The sequence below is a fragment of the Paroedura picta genome, chromosome 18, assembly GCF_049243985.1.
Source record: "Paroedura picta isolate Pp20150507F chromosome 18, Ppicta_v3.0, whole genome shotgun sequence".
Classification (NCBI taxonomy): domain Eukaryota; kingdom Metazoa; phylum Chordata; class Lepidosauria; order Squamata; family Gekkonidae; genus Paroedura; species Paroedura picta.
Genome location: NC_135386.1, coordinates 13,728,544 through 13,748,009, shown reverse-complemented (window position 1 = coordinate 13,748,009; position 19,466 = coordinate 13,728,544). Strand labels below are relative to the sequence as shown.

Here is a 19,466-nt window from a genome sequence, read left to right as displayed (position 1 = left end):
TGAGCTTCCACAAGCAGAATGTACAGGGTGATGTCAATGGATACAACCAAGGAAGGAATTCAAGTGTCCCCCTCTAAACTAAAGGCCCTGCTGCCTTTCTCTGCCTTTTTACTGACAGAAACCAAAGCTTGAAACTGTCAATACTGTTGTGGTTGCTTAGCAACAGCCAGCGATGGCATTCGTTTCTTAAAGCTGCAGCCTTATTTAGGGGGATTTTATCTGGAGGGAAATATATATATTTCTATTTCAGATTTTTTTCTGTAAACCTGGGCCTTTCTCCCATCTCTGGATTTAAGTATTTATGGATTTGTTCATGTTGAGAATTAAACATATTGACCTAAGAAGAGCAGTCTGCAACATGCCATGGCACCACCAGCATGTTTTAAATGGGAGAGAATAAAAATACCCAGGGAGCTTCAGGCACATCTGCCAGCATAGGCACACCTCTTGATGAGATTCCCAAGGAATATCCTGGTTTGGGGCAATCATGGGAGAAGTCTCTGGTATCCTGAGGCTCAGTCATAACTTCCACATGAATCACAACATGAACCTGAACAGCAATAAATTTGGGGTATGGATTGAAAGGGGAGAATAGCTGAAGGGTTAATAGTTGAAGTGCCAATTGTGCAAATAGTTGAAGTGCAAATAGCTGAAATATCAATAATCGAAGTGCTTATTTCCAGGTGCAGACATGAATGAAGACCAGCTCATGGGAGATTTCGAAATGGACTCAAAACAGCTGGAAGCAGAGTCCTGGAGCCTGGTGGTAGACAGCAAGTTTATGCGGCAGCTGAAGGAGGATGTCGTAAAGCGGCAAGATGTCATTTACGGTGGGCATTTGGGTTTTCTTTTAGGGGGGAGCAGAATTGGGAAGGGCCTTTAAAGAAACCCTCAGGCAGCCGGACTCTTGTGACCGATTAGAACAAACGAGCCCTGAGGACGGCATCTTCTTTCCTTGGCCTCTGCAGAACTGATGCAAACGGAGATGCACCACGTCCGCACCTTGAAGATCATGAGCGACGTCTACAGCCGGGGGATGGTGCATGAACTCCAGTTTGAGCAGCAGATGGTGGAGAAGGTCTTTCCGTGTCTCGAAGACCTGCTCGTCATCCACAGCCAGTTCTTCCAGCGGATCCTGGAGAGGAAGAAAGAGTCCCTCGCGGACAGAAGCGACAAAAACTTTGTCATCAAGAGAATCGGGGACATCCTGGTGCATCAGGTAAGGGCAGAAGGTGTCGGTGCAGGCCCCAGAGCAGCAGTGAGCACAAAATATGATGTGAAAAAGGCATCATGTTGCAACAGGCAGAAGTTTCACAGGCTGCTTGTTTTGCATGATATGTTCTCACTGTGAAGAGGGGTGATGCGTATATATGTGTGTTGTCCAGTTGCAGCTGACTTAGAGCAATTCCAGCAAGGGGCTTGCAAGGCAAGTGAGACTTAGAAATGCGTTCCTCTCTCTGCAGTGACTTCCTTGACAGTCACCTTTACAGGTACTCACGATGGTTAGCTTTTAAGATCTGACAGCATCGTGTTACAACATGCCGCCTTCCCTTCCAGCAATGAGCAACACACCACCATATAACACCCCCGTACTATGTACACATACCATCCCCACTCTTAACTTCTTCAGCGTCTCATAGACCCCACAATTCCTATTGGCGTGCTTCCCAGAGGTATGAAAATAACAGCGTTACCTGGTTAATATCTCCTTGCCTTAGCTGATGCACCTGCAAAAAAAAATACCTATTAGGATTCTGCTAGCAAAGGGGCTGTTTAGAACCTCACATTCCTTGGGTGGGCGCTGCTGAGAGCTCCCGTGTGTTGCTGGCTCGAAGACGGTCTCTTCCAGTCCTGCATTAAGTTGGAAGGGTGTCCATCCCCCACTCGGAGACCTCACGGTTCCCATCTCCCAGTTTTCAGGTGAGAGCGCGGAGCGCATGAAGAAGACTTACGGCAAGTTCTGCGGGCACCAGAACGAGGCGGTGAATTACTTCAAGGAACTGTATTCGAAAGAGAAACGGTTTCAGGCCTTCATGAAGGTAGGTGTGTGTCACCTGCAATTGTACAGTTATGCAGCTGCGGGGAAAAGGAAAGGGGGCACATGTGTGCAGTAGGGGTGACTGTTCGGACCTACCCAAGCTGTAAATATACCTGGAAAATATTAATATTTTGGGGTACATTTTGGCTTCCCAAATGTATTTCTGAGGTGGGGGGATGGGGGGAATCCCAAGAAAATCCTGGGTATTTTCCAGGAATTAGTGGCAGACCTCAAAATAGTGGAGAAGCAGAAGCAGTATGCAGCCCGAGGATCAGCTGTGACGGGAGCAAATTGTTTCTGCAGCTCAGCTTGGGCCTGGCTTCTCTTACAGCCGAACGGCAGGAGAAGCCAGCCCCGGAAATTGCTGTAGTCTGCTAGCTGCGGCACAGCAGATCCTGGCTTCTCCTGCAACAAGGCTTAAACCATGCTGCAAGAGAAGCCATCCCAGCCAAGTCTTCATGTGGCAGGGAGAGACCTCCCCACATCATGTAGAGCCTGGGGCCAGCCTCTCCCCAGCCAAGCCTATGAGGAGAGTTCTCCCTGCAGGATCGGCGCCTGGGTGGGCTTTGTTGGGCAGTCTGGTCCAAACTGGGCTGCCCAGCAGACCCCTAGCTGAGCCTGTGAGGCTAATTAGCATGGAATAGCCTCTCCATAACCAAACCAGCCTGGTCATCTAGCCAGGATGAGGATCTTCCTTTCCCTCTCCTTACCAGGTGTTTTCATGTCATTCTTCTAGAAAAAAATGAGCAGCTCTCTCGTGAGGCGACTGGGCATCCCAGAGTGCATCTTGCTTGTGACGCAGAGAATCACCAAATATCCCGTTCTGCTTCAAAGGATACTGCGGTACACCAAAGGTACCTCCTTCTCTGACTCTTGTTCTTTTCGGGCGGGGAAGTCATTTCCCTCCACTGTCCTGCCAGAGCCCTCATGAGCTGCGATGCCTTCAGACCTCCTCCCACCTAATACTTTTTTTAAAGAATACTAATACTTTTTTTCTGTTGCCGAGTGTAAACAACCTTGAAATAATAGCATTAGTCAGGCGTGACTCATTGTAGTTCTGCATGCGTCCCAGCAGATGTTTTCGCATCCTCTAGCGTTTGCTTATCAAGAGTAATTGCAGCCACCCTTTTTGCACTAGCGCCCTTCCTGTGGAGTGTGTCCATCTGTTGAAATTGCCGTTTCAGATGTGGTTACTAAAAACTCAGCACTTTGACGGTGGGGTTGCCTGGCTGAATGGGCGAGGGTGTGTTTGCAGGGGTCTGCCAATGTATGGGGCTCCTTCTGCCATGAGCATTGGATAGTTCTAGCCAAGCATGCATGCGCCATCTGCAGAGGCAAAGGGTTTGCCTCTTCCCAATGCAGAGGTTCTGCCCTCTCTAGGATGCTGGCATTATCCAAGGGTGCCGTCTGGAGTGGTGAAGCCACTATAGCTTAATCTGTTCTCCCCACCAGAGTCCACTCCCAGTTTTTTCCTCCCCTAAAACAAGGATGATCAATTACTATTTTTTCCTTCAGTCCTTATTGTTCTCCCCATAAACAGTCCAAGGCAGAATTCTTTCCCTTGTGGGAAGATCAGACTTCCTTTAAAAAGCTGGCATGATTTAGTGGGAAGGGCTTTGCATGATGTGGGAAGGGCTAAGTATGATGCAAGCTAGCTCGGGAGATACGTCATGGACTTGGGGTATGCCTGTGCATGATCCAAGCTGGAAAAATACCTTGTTGAAAAATTCAACTGGATTTATTTTCTTCCTTTTTTGCTATTTTTCTGGCTAGCAAAAAAGGCTGAGCCCAAAAAATCCCAAAAAGTATTCTGGATTTTTCGGGACCATCAGCTAGCCAAAGTTAAGGCATTTAAAGGTACCAAGATCCCTTTAACAGACTTTTCTACTCCAAGCTTGGAGTGAAATTTGACTCTGTGGCATTTAAAGGGATCTCGGTCCTTTTAAATGGCTTTGACTCATGGAAAGAAGGATTGGACCCAGTGAAATATACAGGATCGTAAGTAAAACAGAGCACACTGGGACACCCATATGGTAATACAAGTTCCTCAAGTCCAGCGTAGCAAGTAGATACATCAGGAGTCTTCAGTCTTCAAAATACAATTTCTTTAATGATTCCCATCGTGTTTCACTAAACAGCGCTTTAGCAAACCTTGCAGGCATGTTGCTGCTTTTGGAAATATTTTAGGCTGTAAACTAATACATATCAAATTTTGGAACCCCTTGATAAAGTGCTGCTCAGCGAAATGCATTGGGAATCATTCAAGAAACTGTATTTTTAAGATTGAAGACTTCTTCCATATCTACATGATATACTGGATTGAGTATAGTGCAGGGGGTTGAACTAGATGATCCAGGAGGTTCCTTCCAACTCTATGATTCTATGAGGGATCTTGTATTACTATATAGGTGCCCCAATATAGGTTGACTTACTTGAACTCATGGAGACAGAACAATTCAGCTCTCCCAAATAGTTACCGAATCCAAATGCCATACTGGTATTGGGATTCGGGAATATTGGGAAATGTTGATATTTGTACCTGAACCTGAATGTACCTGAACCTGAAAATTACTGGAGTTTTGTTGTTATTGATGTTTCCCCACTCCCCTAATTGTATACTTGGGGGTGGAGGAAGTTAAGGAATTAAAGTTCAAAGTCAAAAGGTCAGATATTGATGTGATAGTCTGTATAATGTTCCATGTGAGTTATATAATGTTCAGTGTAAACCGTCCAGAGCTGCAAAGAAATGGGCGGTATAGAAATCTAAATAAATAAATAAAAATAAAAAATAAGTAGCAGCCCTGCACCATTACAAGTTGTACAACAGAAAACTGCTTGGCAACCTTGTTGAAGTGACATGCTCTTCTTTGTAAATGAAATCAGGCTGCAGCCCACTTGAGTAGCACGTGTGAAAGGTTTGGGCCAATGGCAACCAGCTGGCCACTTTTCCAGATGAGCTTTGGCTCCTGGAAGTATCTGAAGCAAAGCCGGGAGGGGGGGGGTGCCAAGTGAGGAGCTGGGTTTGCAAAAAGAGCCTTTGCAGAACAAAGAGGAACTGGAAGTCAACTCTCCTTTTGCTCTGAAGAAAACGACAAGGAACAGGAAGATCTGGTGCAGTCGCTGAACCTGGTGAAGGAAGTCATCGTTTCAGTCAACAGCAAAGTGAGCAAGTATGAGAAGAAGATGCGCCTGAATGAGATCTACACCCGGACGGACAGCAAGTCCATCATGAGGATGAAGAGCGGCCAGATGTTCGCCCGGGAGGATTTGAGGCGGAGGAAATTCGTCCGGGACGGGCCGGTCTCCCTGAAGAATGCAGCTGGGAGACTGAAAGGTGAGAGAGCCTGGCGGTCAGAATTCAGTTCCCTGCCTGTGATGTATAATAAACCAACCATCAACATTTTCCATGCAGGTCATAGAATCAGAGGGGTCTCCAAGGTCATTTAGTCCAACCCTCTGCACAATGCAGGAACTCACAATTCACACTACCTGCCCACCCACACTGACCCCAATTTCATGCCCAAGTGATCCCCCCCAAGCAAAAATCTCCAGAATCCAGCCTGGCCTGGAGGGAATTCACCTACCATCCTTCAGAGGTGATCAGCAATTCCCTGGGTCTGCAAGGAAGGGCCACAAGAGACAAACACTGCACATTCCTTCCTGCCCAGCCACTCACCTTATGCCTAAATTCATAAAATCCGTATCTATTTAGACTCTGCTTAAAAACTGCCAAAGGAGAACCCACCACCTCCTGAGGAAGCCTGTTCCACTGAGGAACTGCTCTAACTGTCAGGAGCTTCTTCCGGCTATTTAGCTGAAAATTCTTTTGAATTAATTTCAGCACATTAGTTCTACTCTGACCCTCTGAGCAGAAATCACCTCCCTGCAGACCAGGGGAAAACAGGTCACAAAGATTTTGACAATCCATTGAAAATATGTTTATCTCTTTCTGTCTACCCGCAGACATGTGGCACAGGAAGTTTTGTGTATGTTGCTTTAAAGGCACCAGGCAGGTCAAGAAGGGAGGGGGCTGGGCTTTGGACTGGGCCCTGGGAGCACTGGGGGGCTGATCCCCACCCACCACCTGTTTTGCTTCTGCTGCTCCGTTGAGTGACAATAGAAACCCAGAGGTTTGGGGTGGAAGGGGCCACCTTAGCAGGCAGGCCTGCAGCCTTGAAGGAAGTCTGTAAATTCTAAACGTGGGAGGGATTTTTGTCAGGGAAATAATGCCTTTTGACCTAAAAAGGGAAAGGAACCACTGACCGATGCTGTTGAGTATATTCAGATATGCGTTACAACCTTGGTGTTTCCTTCTTTTGCCAGAGGTCCAGGCTGTTCTTCTCTCGGACGTTCTGATATTCCTCCAGGAAAAGGACCAGAAATACGTATTTGCATCTCTGGTAAGTTGGTTGCTGCATTTCCTTCCTTCCTTTCGATGATGCTTATTATATTTACCGTGGGAGGATGAGGGAGATGTGTGTATGCTGTTCTTGGGGAAGCTGCCCGGGGAAAGGGAGGGGGGATCTCTATCCAGGTTGACTTTTTTACTGCTTTCCTCTTGTACAGAAGAGATTTAGGTGGGGCCCTCCGAGGAAATAACCCTGCCTTGTTTGCTTCCCTCTCACCCAAGGACCAGAAGTCCACTGTGGTCTCTCTAAAGAAGCTGATTGTCCGAGAAGTGGCCCACGAGGAGAAGGGTTTGTTCCTGATCAGCATGGGAGTGAAGGACCCAGAGATGGTGGAAGTCCATGCCAGCTCCAAGGAGGAACGCAACGGCTGGATCCAGACCATCCAGGACACCATTAACACAATGTAAGGAGCTCACACGGAAGGGCCGCTAGCCTTGTGCTGAATGCTTTTGGGATGCCGTCTTGCGTAAGCTGGGCCGTTTCAAGTTTCACTGGAACTGACGTGTGGCAGGACGCTGTTTATTTAAGGAATTTCCATCCTGCCTCTCCGGAGACCTGCTTGAGAGGCCTCGCGTGTTAAAAGCAGGGCTGTCAAGACAAAAATGTAGATTAGCAACGTTAAAAACAAGCCAGGGGCGTAAAAACACAGTAGAGTGTAAACATTCTTCAGACTGGAAGTGGAGCACAGAAACAGCTAAGAATCCAAAGCAAAGATGGAAACTCTCGGTTTAAAACCTGGGTTCAGTACAAAACCGAAAAAAGTTTGGGCCTGACACTTAAAAAGGAGTAAGGGAGGGGAGGCACTTGCACCAGAAGCGACCTGTCTCTGGGGTCACCAGTTGCATGATGCGGGGTGGGTGGGGGGCCTAGACAGCAGGAATTGACGAAGATGATGGTGATGATGTATTTGTATCCCACCCTCCCCTGGCTGGCTTAGGGCCAGGTAACCACAGGAGCTGAACTGGTGGGCTGGACTGTCCAGGGGTTGAATAGAGGGCTGTGTAACTTACTGATGTGAATTTTATTTGTGTATTTATTTATTTATTACATTTATATACCGCCCTCCCCCCGAGGCTCAGGACGGTTTACATAGAACTTATTGAACTGGGAACAGTACAGGTAACGTAATAGTTGTAAACAGTAACAATAAAGTGAGGACAATAGAATATGCTGGAACAGTAGAACAATGGTGAGAACAGTAATTTAATTACAGCGTCCTGATGGCCCCGTGGGTTGGACTGATGGGCAGTGGTTAAACTCTTTCAAAATGATACAGTCCTGGTTCCGGACTGTGTGGAGAATTTCTAAGACCAGCCGGTAACGGCTGGTGCTGTTCTAAAGAAGTACGATACGATAACATTTATTGTATGTAGCCAAAGGCCATTACAAAACACAATTAAAACAATATGGCACAAATATAAGAAGAAGAAGAAGAAGTTGGTTCTTATATGCCGCTTTTCCCTGCCCGAAGGAGGCTCAAAGCGGCTTACAGTCGCCTTCCCATTCCTCTCCCCACAACAGACACCCTGTGGGGTGGGTGAGGCTGAGAGAGCCCTGATATCACTGCTTAGTCAGAACAGCTTTATCAGTGCTGTGGTGAGCCCAAGGTCACCCAGCTGGTTGCATGTGGGGGAGTGCAGAATCGAACCTGGCATGCCAGATTAGAAGTCCGCACTCCTAACCACTACACCAAACTGGCTCTCTTATTTATAAATAAATAAATAAAACAATATTTCTCCAATATTGTGTACCTAAAAATGTAAACATGGACAACTAAGTTACAATAAAATGGTGTATCAAGTTGGAGGCTCCTGTAAAAATGCATTAGCTTGAATCTTCCTGGCAGCCAGAGCAAAAAGTGGCACCCTATATGAGATATAGGGGTCGACATCTGATAACAGATAGGTGGCTTTGTTAAAATCAGAAATAGGGTGAGAGTTTGGTAATAACTTGGCAAGGAATTTGCCCCTGGGTTTGGAGTACAGGGGACAAGCCAAAACATAGTGGGGCCGGTCCTCCACAGATGGAGTTCCACATATGCACAGGCGTTGGGCTGTGGGTATTCGGAGATATCACCCAGAGAACATGGCTGATGGCATCATTTCAAACCGCAAAGATGTTAGGGCCATTCTAAGATTACGTGTTGTTATATTTACTAAATATGATGCTCTAGAATGGTCTTTTTAAATTGTTTTATACCATGGGGCTGCTTGTGATAGCTGTATTGAAGAGTGGTCAATCAGTGAGTTAGCTTTGAACACCCAATCACGTAAATCAGAAATATTGGCTGATGTATGCAGTAAGTCATCTGGTATGGTATAGCGTGAAAGAATGGAGCTAAAAAAATGAGACCGAGTCCTGTCTTTGCTCAATGCTTAAAATTTTGATGGCTTAAAGCAGTGGTCCCCAACCCGCGGCCCGCAGCCCGGAAGGCCATGGCGCCGGGCTGCGGCTCCCTCTCCCCGCCCCCCCCCCCCCGCAGTAAAAAACTTCCCAGGCCGAAATCACGCATGCGCGGCACTTTTGCGCATGCACGAAGTGCCGCACATGCGCTATTTCGGCCGCGCATGGTGCATGTGCGCATGCTAGGCACGGCCACGCGGGCGCGCATGCATGTCATGCGCGTGCGGGCAGTTGCCCAGCCGGTCCCCAGCCTCAAAAAGGTTGGGGACCACTGGCTTAAAGAATCTAATTTGGTTGTGATGTCTTTCTTCCAAGATTTCAGAATAGCTGAGTGGGCACGGGCTTTGAGTGAGGGAAAACCAAGCTCTGCCCTCATCAGGGCTGCAGGGGACCCTTTTGGAAGAGCCAGGATACGTCTGAAGAAAAAGTTCTGAATGGGCTCCAAGCTATTGATTGTTTGTTCTTTCCAGCCCCAGATGTCAGTGCCATAGAGTAGGTGAGGAATGACCTTGGCTGCAAAGAGCTTTAGAGCTGGGGCTAAAGAAGTAGATTTTGTGCCGGATTTGGTGGGCTCTGCCTTCGGGGTCAGGAGTTGAGGAGGCTCAGCCCAGCACAGGAGGTGCTCAACACTACTGGAGGACTACTGGAAGTCTGGGTCTTTGACCCAATAAAAGAGTATAGCCAAGAACAGGACAAAGTGGGACATAGTACAACTAATAAAATCGAGGTAAACGATTTTTAATCTTGCTGGCTCCTGTTTGCTGTCTTGAGAATGCATTGATTAGGTGAATGGATGGATGGATGTGTATGTTGCATATTTAAGGATTTTTTGACATCTTTAACTTAGCAATTTCCATTTTTTTCCCTTTTAAACATCAACCAACACCTCCTTCAGGCTTCTCTGCTCCTCAGCCTGCCCCATCAAAAGGTCTCCTTTTCTCCCTACAGGGACAAGGATGAGGACGAAGGCGTCCCCAGTGAATCGGAGGAGGAGAAGCGAGTGCTGGACATCAAGGCCAGGGAACTGAGAGGTGAGAGGAAGAGGGTGCTGCGACTGGAGCCTGGAATCAACTCTGCCTACCCAGGCTATGTGGAAAACCTCGCAGCTGAGCAAGGTTTCAATCCAGGTCCCTACTGCTCAGGCCCCAGATCTTGACTCAGTGATGCCCTGAGTTGGCAGCACAAGCCCTGCTGCACCACCTGGCCTTTCCTGCAGTCCTTAGGGGGTAGCATGAGAAGTGGCAACCAGAGGAGGGCAGCTCTGTGGTGGAAAGAAGCCACAGGGCAGGCTACTCTTGAGGTGCCCAGGGGCAACTTCAGCTCCCAGCATAACAGGATCAAGGTTTTGGGAGGTGCAGCAATTCCTGTAAGGAGAGAGTGCTTTTGCGCTGTGCTTTCACAGTGTGGATTTCTGACCTCGCTGTCTGAGAGTAACGTGGAAACCCGAAATGAATCAAACTACAATTACGGCATTTCTTACTTCTGTATCACACTTTCTTCCTTGACCCACCTTGTCCTCTAAAACGGGAGGATTAATTTTTCTCTAGAGCTACTTGTGAGCAGACCTTTCTGCAGGCCCTTGCAGTTCTCAAACTCCCCAGAAGGTGGGGGCAGAGTCTCAGGGATGACCTGGGCTCCTCTGGGTGAGCCGCCTTGGAGGTACTGTAGAAGTTCTAACTCCAGATTCCCCACCCCAACAGAACAACTTGTGCAGAAAGATCAGCAGATCATAACGCTGCTGGAGGAGAAAGAGAAGATCTTCCGCTGCATGACTGACTGCGGTGGGCAGGAGGAAGGCTCCGGGGCCAGAACGTTGTTCCGGGCCAGCACGGAGGAGGCGCCCAAGGGGGAATGCATTATGAAGAATGTGATCAATGAAGGTAAGTTAGAATCATAGAGTTGGAAGGGTTCTCTTGGGTCGTCTAGTCCAACACCCCCACTCTGCAACACACACAAACAACCCTATCGCTCATCCACTGTCACCTGCCACCCCCTTGAGCCTTCACAGAATCAGCCTCTCCGTCAGATGGCCATCCGGCCTCTGTTTAAACATTTCCAAAGATGGAGAACCCACCACCTCCCGAGGAAGCCTGTTCCACTGAGAAACCGCTCTGTCAGGAACTTCTTCCGGATGTTGAGACGGAATTTCTTTTGCATTAATTTCATCCTTCTGGTCTGCCCCTTGGGGGCAAGAATTTCCTGGGACCCCCACTGAGGACCCCTGCACTCAGATTAAAGGTCCTCTGGCCTCAGGGGTGGGAAAATCTGTCTCTGCTTCTGCCCAAGACCACAGTCAACTCCAAACTGGATGGTCTGACTCGTTATTTCCTTTCTTCAGTATGCTTTTGCCCCCTGCCTTCCCCTCAGGCATTTTGGGTGGTGTACGTCATTCTCCCCCGTTTTTCATGGCCTTGGTCACTTTCCCCCGTGGTGGAAACCAAGATGGTAAACACCATGGATAAAAACATGTCCCTTTAGTGCAGAACCCTCTTTGACCATTTACGCACTGGGAACTTCACTGCCCCAGCTCCCATGCAGGAGCACAAATCAGGGGGTGGATGAGGCACACCAGACCAAATGCTCCCCCATGTGGTTGCAAGAAGAGGAGGGGCAACCTGCCACGACTTAAACTCCAGCCTGCAGCCCGGCATGAAACCTCCAGTGCGTAGACAGTCTTTTCTTACTGGAAAAAGAGCCCCAAGCTGCTAAAACTCCACTATAGAGATGTGCTTGCAACCGGGATTCCTGTGAATGTTTGCATAAATGGAAGTAGATCCTTCGAGATGGAAGCTGGCCTTACTGTACGCTCATTTGTCTGTTCCTCTTGACCCTTTCAGTCGAGTTACTGCAAAGGCTGGTGAGCAGAAGTTTGGGGAATGCTCTCGGGCAGCAGATCTGTCACCTCACCTCAGAAGAAGAGAGCGTTGGGCCTGTCTCACTCCCCAGGAGAGCAGAGACCTTCGGAGGATTCGACAGCCACCAAATGAATGTGTGCAAAGGTGAGTGTTATTTTGCCCTCTTCCCCAGGGCCCAGTGCAATCCCTAAATATGACACTGTCTTCCATCCAGCATTTGTTCAGCCTCTGGGTAGAGGAGTTGCCAAGAGGGGCAGAATTAAAGGAGGAAGAGGTATACTTGGCTGTGCTTCTGCTGTACCAGAGGTCCAATAATGATGCTGAGTTCTCTTTTCCAGGTGGGGACAGGGATGAAGGAGAAGATGCCCAAGATCTTCGGAGGACAGAATCAGACAGTGTTTTGAAGAAGGTACAGGGTTGTTGTTGTTGTTTTTTTTTGGGGGGGGGCAGGGGAAGCTCACAATTTGGAGGGAATGCATGTTCTTTGCATGCAGGGGGTCCCAAGTTCAGTTGGCAGAATCTTCAACCACCAAGGCTCTCTGAAACACCTTTCCATAGCTATACAATGTCTTTCTTGAGAAATGAACATATTTACCTTGTAATGGAGTGCACAGTTACAGGCTCTAGTTGCAGGCCATTTGTATGGAAATAGATACCAAAAATTGGTCTGATTCTACATTCCTCTGAATGCTGGGACCAAGTGAGACCTTGATTCCATTCTGAACAGGCTATGAGTTTTCAAAAAAAATCTACTGATAAAAGATTCTTGGCCCTTATGTGGATCATCCACATAAGGGGTAAGAATCCTTGTCCCCTGCCTACTCCCCACTTATCTATCGCAGCCTCATCCCTTGTCCCCTCTCAGAAACACACACACAGACTCTCCCCCCCCCTCCCCATTCCCTTTCTCTTTTTACCTCTGGGTCTCCTGCTGCACCATGGTTGGCCAGCCTCCAGGGGCCTCCAGGGGCCTTCACGGCTGGCCCAGCCTCTGTGGGTGCTGCCTCTGTGGCTTGGGTGGATTGTACCACAGCGGCTGCCCTGGCCTCCTCACCTGGGCTCCACACTGAGGCCTTCTTGCCGCTGCAGCCTCTGCCAGTCTTCTGAGGCTGCTCCTGCTCTCTGGAGAGTGGGAGCAGCCTTGGGAGAATGGTGGCAGCAGCAGCACCAGAGCAACAAGCAGGCATTGCTGGGCCCCGCTGTTCTGGTGCCACCACCACTGCACGCCCTCTACTGTTGCACTCCCTGAGGTGGGACAAAGGACATCATGTCTGTTATCATTACCATTATGGGGACCATGCCAGTAGATATTCCACATTTTAAAAAACCTGCAAAATGACACTAGGATTTGATGTTGGGTTCATCCCAGTTATCAGTTCCTGTTTATTGGTTGCTCTGCTCTTGTGGTCCTTCTTTTGCTGCTAATATGACTGTCTGTTGCTTTCTAGGCCGGCACAGCTAATTTGATGCTTGTACTGAAAAGGAACAATGAGGTAAGAACCTGTCAGTTGTTTGTGAGGGTTTCCTTGCCCCTCCAGGTGTTGCGGATTCCCAGTGAAATGTTCACTTATTATGTTAGAGCTTGTGACTTAATTAGCTGGCTTGGTGCTTTTTCTTGGGGTGCTTACTCAATTTATTGGAAGCTTTCTATTCGATACCTCTTCTGTTCAGGCATACGTATTGTGTCATAAGGTCAGGGATCTGCTCCCTAAAGCTGCTGGGACACTGCTTTGGTATCTTGGTTGTTTCCCCATGTGGATAAATCACTTTTCAATATGGCAGCACAGCATACAATAAGGTTCAAAGAACCAGTGCATTTGGAAAGGGGCCAGGCGTAATCCACAAGGTAAGCAGCTGCATAGGAAATCTGCCCCTTGGATCTGCTGCAGCTACTGAGATCCACCTGAATTTAGCAATTGGTCTACCAGCTTGTCTCAGTCCTCCTGTTGCTGTGCCCTGATACTGAATTGCCCCTGCTGTGAGGCCAGGGTGGCAAAGTCATTCATAAAAAGCATAAGATAAGCATTTAAACAGGGATTTGTAAAAAGTTATAAAGAAGCATTCCTAAAAAGCTAACAGCAGTTTTTCTGCTTCTGTTTGTTCCTCTGCAGCAGGTCCTCCAGAGCATCACCCACCTGCACAGTTTACTTGGCACGTTGCAGGTAAGTTGCTGGAGGGAAGTACTGCTGGTGGACAGGGGAAGGGCTGTTCTCCAGCCACCTTTCTGTGTCAGAATTGCTAAGGGGCCTGCAGGCTCAAAAAAGTTGAGGGACCCTGGCTTTGGAGCTGTCAAGGAGAGTTTTGGTGGGAGGACACTCACACAGGGCCTTGTTGGAATAGGTTCCTCTTGGGAGCCCTCTGGCGAGCTTTCTCCGAGAGAAGCCAGGGAGCAACCCCCATTGCCTTTTTTCCAGGCGGTTGTCGTGCAGCAGGACACCTACATCGAGGACCAGAAACTGCTCCTGACTGAACGGACCCTGAGCCGCGGCTCCTTCCGGCCCAACTCCCTGATTGAGCAGGAGAAGCAGCGCAGCCTGGAGAAGCAGCGCCAGGAGCTGGCCAACCTGCAGAGGCAGCAGGCCCAGCACCAGGAGGAGAAACGGAGGACAGAGAGGAAGTGGGAGGCCCGGGAGAAGGAGCTGGTGGACAGGGAGGCCCGGCTGGCCCAGCAAGAGGAGCAGCTTCAGAAAGCCCAACAAAGCCTGGAGAAGGAACGTGAGGAGCTGCAGCAGAAGAAGACCTCCTACCAGCTGGACCTGGAACACCTCCGGGCAGCACAGAAGCAGCTGGAGAAGGATCAGGAGCAGCTCAAGAGAGAAACAGAGCGGGTGGCCCAGATGGAGCCCAGCCTCAGTCTGGTAAGTGATCCTGGAGCATTTCCTTCCACTTGACCATCAGGCTTGGTGTTGCCTATTCTGACCAGCAGCAGCTCTGCAGGGTTCCACGTGGAGAGCCATCCTGGTGTCGTGTTTAAAGAGCAGCAGCCTCTGGTAGTGGTTAAGATTGGTGGACTCTAATCTGGCAAGCCTGGCTTGAGTCCCCACTCCTCCCCCACACGCAGCCAGCTGGGTGGCCTTGGGCTAGTCACAGTCCTTTTAGAGCTGTTCTTGCAGAGCCGTTCTCTTAAAGCTCTCAACCCTACCTACCTTACAGGGTGTTTGTTGTGGTGAGAGGAAGGGAAGGCAATTGCGGTAAGCTGCTTTGAGATTCCTTTGGGCAGTGAAAGGCAGGGTATTAAGAACCAACTGTTTGTCTTCTTTTTACTGGGATGTTGTGACTTGCTCTTGGGACCTTCTGCTTGCAACCAGATGTTTTAAAACCACTGAGCTTGACCCAGGTGGACTTACCTTCCGCTAAGGAAGCCCTTCCTGTCTTGTTTAAGAAACAGCTGGAGTACTGCCTGGTGGTGCTTATTTCTGCCAACAGTATTGCACTGTTTGCACTGTTTGCACAGTTACAATGATCAGTTATTAGTATGATTGTTATGGTTATTTATATGTTATGGGTTGTTTCATGTGTTTATACATTTGATGTAAACTCCCCTGAGCCTCTGGGGAGGGTGGTATCCTTATCCATGGTTCCTCTATATATTTGTGAAACAGCCTGTGGGGTGGAACGTGTCCGGCTGTCCAAGTTGGAATAGGACCAATCAGAGTGCAGCCAGCAACGCTGACTGCACCTTGATTGGCCCTGCCCCTACAGCTCCCGCCCTCTGCCCCTGGACTCTAGCATCTTTGCTCTCAGACGCACCTAAAGGCCTGGAGCCAGCAGCAAGTAAAGGGAGACGGCCCTGGGCACAGAGTTGCGGTGGAGGACCTCTTGACCTGCTAAGCAGGGCCTGCTAATGAGGGCCTCTTGGCCTGCTAGGCTGGGCCTGCTAACAAGGGCCTCCCGGCCTGCTGACTGTGCTAAGGAGCTCTGCCCTGGGCCTGCTAACGAGCTGGCCAGCCCCTGTCCACCCCACTTGATCCAGCTGCGAACTGCGGCCCAAAACCACCCTAAGCTGCCTGGCTGCGGGCCAGGGGAGGGGACCCTTTCAAGGCCTGTTTTTAGGAACGGGCTTTGAAGCTAGCATAAATATAATAAATAAATAAATCTTCTCTTTTGCCCCTTTCTAACCAGCATGCCAAGATGATCAGGACTCCTTCCCTGTCGGCGTCCGAGGACTCGCTCTCCAAACCGAAAGGCTCTTCCCTCCCCAGGCAAAGCCACTTGGACTCAGAGATCTCCATCGCGCCCAAAAGGAGCAGCATCACAAGGACACACAAAGAGAAGAGCACTTTCCACCTGTTGGGCACGATAGCCTCCCACCAAACCAACAAGCCCGCCGAGGAGCACGGCCAGGCGCCCAACCGTCTCTTCGGCTTGGCCAAGACCAAGGACAAGAAGGAGAAGAAGAAGAAGGGCAAAGGACACCGCTCCCAGCCCCCTGGTAATCAAAGGGCTCTTTTAGGACCATCGCCAGCGTGAAAAGTTTAGCATTCATGTGGTGCCATGATTCAGTCCTAAAGAAGTTTCCATCTTTTTTCCCCTTGGAGGGCTATAAAGATGTAAGGCATTCCGTTTCAGTCACTGAAGCCATACAAGGATGAGACAAATTAGCCTCCCTCTTTCTATTCCCTGTTCCCGTGACCCCAATCCAATGCTTCATCTGTTCCACATAATAAGATTTCTGCTAAGGCCTTGGAGGAGGAGCTGGTCTCATGGCTTACGTGCCACTCAGTGCTTGACACCCACTCAGGGGGGCTGTCCTGCCCAAGTGCCTCCTCTAACTGGATTTCCTGTCTGTCCAGTGGCCAGCCAATCACCTTCCATCCCCCACCCCTGACCACCCCCTCCTTCTTCCACTTCCCTCCGAGGCTCGGAGGCTGCAGATCCCTGCTGTGTGAGAGCTGCGCCTGCCGGTGAGTTCCCTGCCCGGCGGCCTCCAGCCGGCAGCCTTTCCAGGTCCTGGGAGGAGGAAGAGGCCATCCACAAAGTTCTTTCACCCCCACCCCCCACCTAGCACCTGTTGTATTCCAGAATGCAACGGGCTTGACCCCTATTGTGAATCTAATTCATGTTCAAAAGACCCTGGATGGAGATCCAACCTTGGATCCCTCTGAGCCCCTATACTCATCTGGATCTTCTCAGGAGAGTTTTTCATTGGGCTTCTCTTTATTAAAATGTCTTAGAGCCAGGGGGGTAAAATACTTCCCTCCTCCAGAAGGAGTCTCAAAGCAGCTTACAATCACCTACCCCTCCTCTCTTCACAGCACAAACCCTGTGAGGCAGGTGAGGCTGAGAGAGCTCTGAGAGAACTGTCACTAGCCCAAGGCAGGCTGCATAAGAAGAAGTGGGGAATCTAGCCTTGTTCGCCAAATTAGAGACCACCACTCTTAACCATGACACCACCTGAGCTAGATAGACCAGTGGGTTGACGCGCACAATAGCCGTGCAAGAGAGGAGCGTGTCTCGTTGTGGTAGAGGGTGTACCCAGAGGGGACCCTAATGACCAGGGAACAAAACAGGGTAAACCAGGAAGTCTGGTCATGAGTGGGAAGCAAATGTTCTGCTCAGAAGACTTGCTTTGTTTCCCACACTGCAGAGCCCTTTCAGAGACCCAGAGATATGGGAATGGCCTTAAAAAATGATATTGGCATGATTTTATTGTTGCTGCTTTTCTCTCTTCTACTAGATGCTCACTCACCAGAAGGAGCACCAGAGGGTGAGGAGATCTTCTGTTGACCAACTCTTCCCCCCATCCCTCCTGCTTGGATCTACTTCATCTAGGGAGGTCATGCAAGGAAGAACCTTGGCAGCTTTCTCTTGAACAGTGCTGGGCTTTTGAACATCTGGACACCCACCCACCTCCAGCCTCCAATCTCTTTCTTTGAACCTCCTTTCCTGAACACGGTGACCTTATTTTTTTTTTAAGTGCCAAAAGGGCATCTGGAAACAGTTGCTGGGGGACCTTCTGAAGGTGGCTGGTTCAGGCGGGCTCCGTTCCAGCCGCACTTCTTCGGTCAACAGCCCCCATCCCGTCTGCGATGTTCCATGTTGAGTGGCATTGCTGCCTCTTCTGCCATCTTCAAAGTTGGGGGAAATGTCCCCTGAGGCTGCCTGGCTGCTCTTCTCTTGGGGAACACCAACAATAACCAACCAACCAACTAATCCAGCCTGTACAGCCAAATGCTGGGGCCAGAGAAACGGTGTTTTAACACTGGCGTGTGCAGAGAGAGACAGAGTGAGACAGAGAGAGAATAATGTATATATAAACACTATAAATATATAAATAAAATTATTGCTGCAGCATATCCTTGAGCAGATTTGTACAGAAAAGGGGGAATGAGCTTAGCTCTTCTCCAAAAGTTCACCTGAACTTTTCAGAGACTGTGTGGATATTAAAGAGCTCTTTTCTGTCAAGCCGGTTTGTGCTCTGCCGTTAGTGCATTTGCATTTTGGGAATAGACTCAGGAGCAGGTGGCAGCAGAGTGGGGTTGGCCCATTCACCAAACAGAGGGGAGCAGTGGGCAGAGAATGGAAGGATCCATTTGCGGGTGGAATGGTTGAGGCGGTGGGAGTCCTGCACATGTGCATTCTGGGATTCACAGAGGCTTGCTGGCAACGGGCACAGTTCCAGGAATGGCTTAAAACCTTCTTCTTGGTGGGGGCAGGGGGGGAGTGTACGTGATTTGAAACTGCGAAGGGCCCCGATGCCAGTCGAAATATCAAAGGGCAAGTTTTGGCAATGGAAGCAGGTCGGTGGAGGAGATTATGGGCCACAGTGACAACCGGGAGGCATTTAAATTGCAACACTTCTTTTAACAGAAACCTGGAGTATACCCAGACACAAGACCTCTTCCCAGAATGCTGGTCTTCCAACCAGACATTAAAGATTGCTTTTTTTCTTCTAGAAAGCTGCTAGCTGACATCAACAGTCCCAAGGGATGGTGCCAATAGTTTTTCAGTTTAAAAAAACTCCTCCCTTTCTGGACCTTCAAACTATTAAAAAAAAAACGGATAAATCTATAAGCATTACAAGCTCCACCTGACAGACCCTTTTTTCTGTGTGTCCTGGAGGCTGGCACAGAAATAATAGACCAGTTTTGATTAACTTATGATTAAAATTCAACAGTAAGAGCAGCAATGTTTGCATTCAGGTTTGGTCTGAAAAGATTCATGTAATTAGTAGGTGATGCAGAAACATTCTGTGACCCTGTTTGTGGTTGTTGTTGTTTTTTATGGCTTGTACAGAGGTACCTGTTGTTTCTTGGACAAAAATTATATATAAAAACTGTCCAATAGTAGAGAAGTTTTTTTAAAAAAAAAAAGAATTCTAAAGATCTGTATGTTAATTTGTAAGTATGTAAAAAGTCCAGCTTGGTTATTGACTGTAAAATTTTATGCTTTCCTTCCCTGTTGTAATTTGCAAAACAACCCCCCATCCGATTTTTGTACCTTGCTTTTATTTATCTGCCTTCCTAGTTACCACCAGAAGCAACCCCTTGTAAAGTCAATTTTTCCTTCCCTCTAAAAAAAAATAAATTTTGATTTTAACTTTAGCAAAGTCTGGCTTTTATTTCAGCGCACACACAAACAGGAAAGCAAAACAGGCACCTAATATTTGGGATGGAATTCAGGGTATTCTTGGGAAGGAAGGGGATGGGGAACATGTTTTATCTTCCCCCTTGGCTTTGTAATATCTTCCTTTCTGTTGCGAACACAGAAGAGTTTCTTCTGGCCAGATCTTCATCTGAGAAGAACGGGTTTTATCCCCCA

The 19,466-nt window shown here is 48.7% G+C and overlaps 1 protein-coding gene across 4 annotated transcripts in view; it reads left to right on the top strand.

Moving 5' to 3' along the window:
- The window catches only part of AKAP13 (A-kinase anchoring protein 13), a 117,186-nt gene extending 97,932 nt beyond the window's left edge, over positions 1-19,254 (top strand). For 3 of the 4 annotated variants that reach the window (XM_077317444.1, XM_077317441.1, XM_077317445.1), the window contains 16 exons: positions 684-830; positions 969-1,219; positions 1,914-2,039; positions 2,775-2,892; positions 5,124-5,372; positions 6,362-6,438; positions 6,669-6,850; positions 9,799-9,881; positions 10,551-10,730; positions 11,688-11,849; positions 12,044-12,114; positions 13,154-13,198; positions 13,817-13,867; positions 14,120-14,563; positions 15,828-16,137; positions 17,383-19,254. In XM_077317444.1, the coding sequence (XP_077173559.1) occupies positions 684-830; positions 969-1,219; positions 1,914-2,039; positions 2,775-2,892; positions 5,124-5,372; positions 6,362-6,438; positions 6,669-6,850; positions 9,799-9,881; positions 10,551-10,730; positions 11,688-11,849; positions 12,044-12,114; positions 13,154-13,198; positions 13,817-13,867; positions 14,120-14,563; positions 15,828-16,137; positions 17,383-17,432 (2,546 nt within the window). In that variant the 3' untranslated portion in view covers positions 17,433-19,254. The remainder of the gene's footprint in view (positions 1-683; positions 831-968; positions 1,220-1,913; positions 2,040-2,774; positions 2,893-5,123; positions 5,373-6,361; positions 6,439-6,668; positions 6,851-9,798; positions 9,882-10,550; positions 10,731-11,687; positions 11,850-12,043; positions 12,115-13,153; positions 13,199-13,816; positions 13,868-14,119; positions 14,564-15,827; positions 16,138-17,382) is intronic. The other variant, XM_077317443.1, reaches the window with a different exon arrangement.
- Positions 19,255-19,466: the final 212 nt, after the last annotated feature.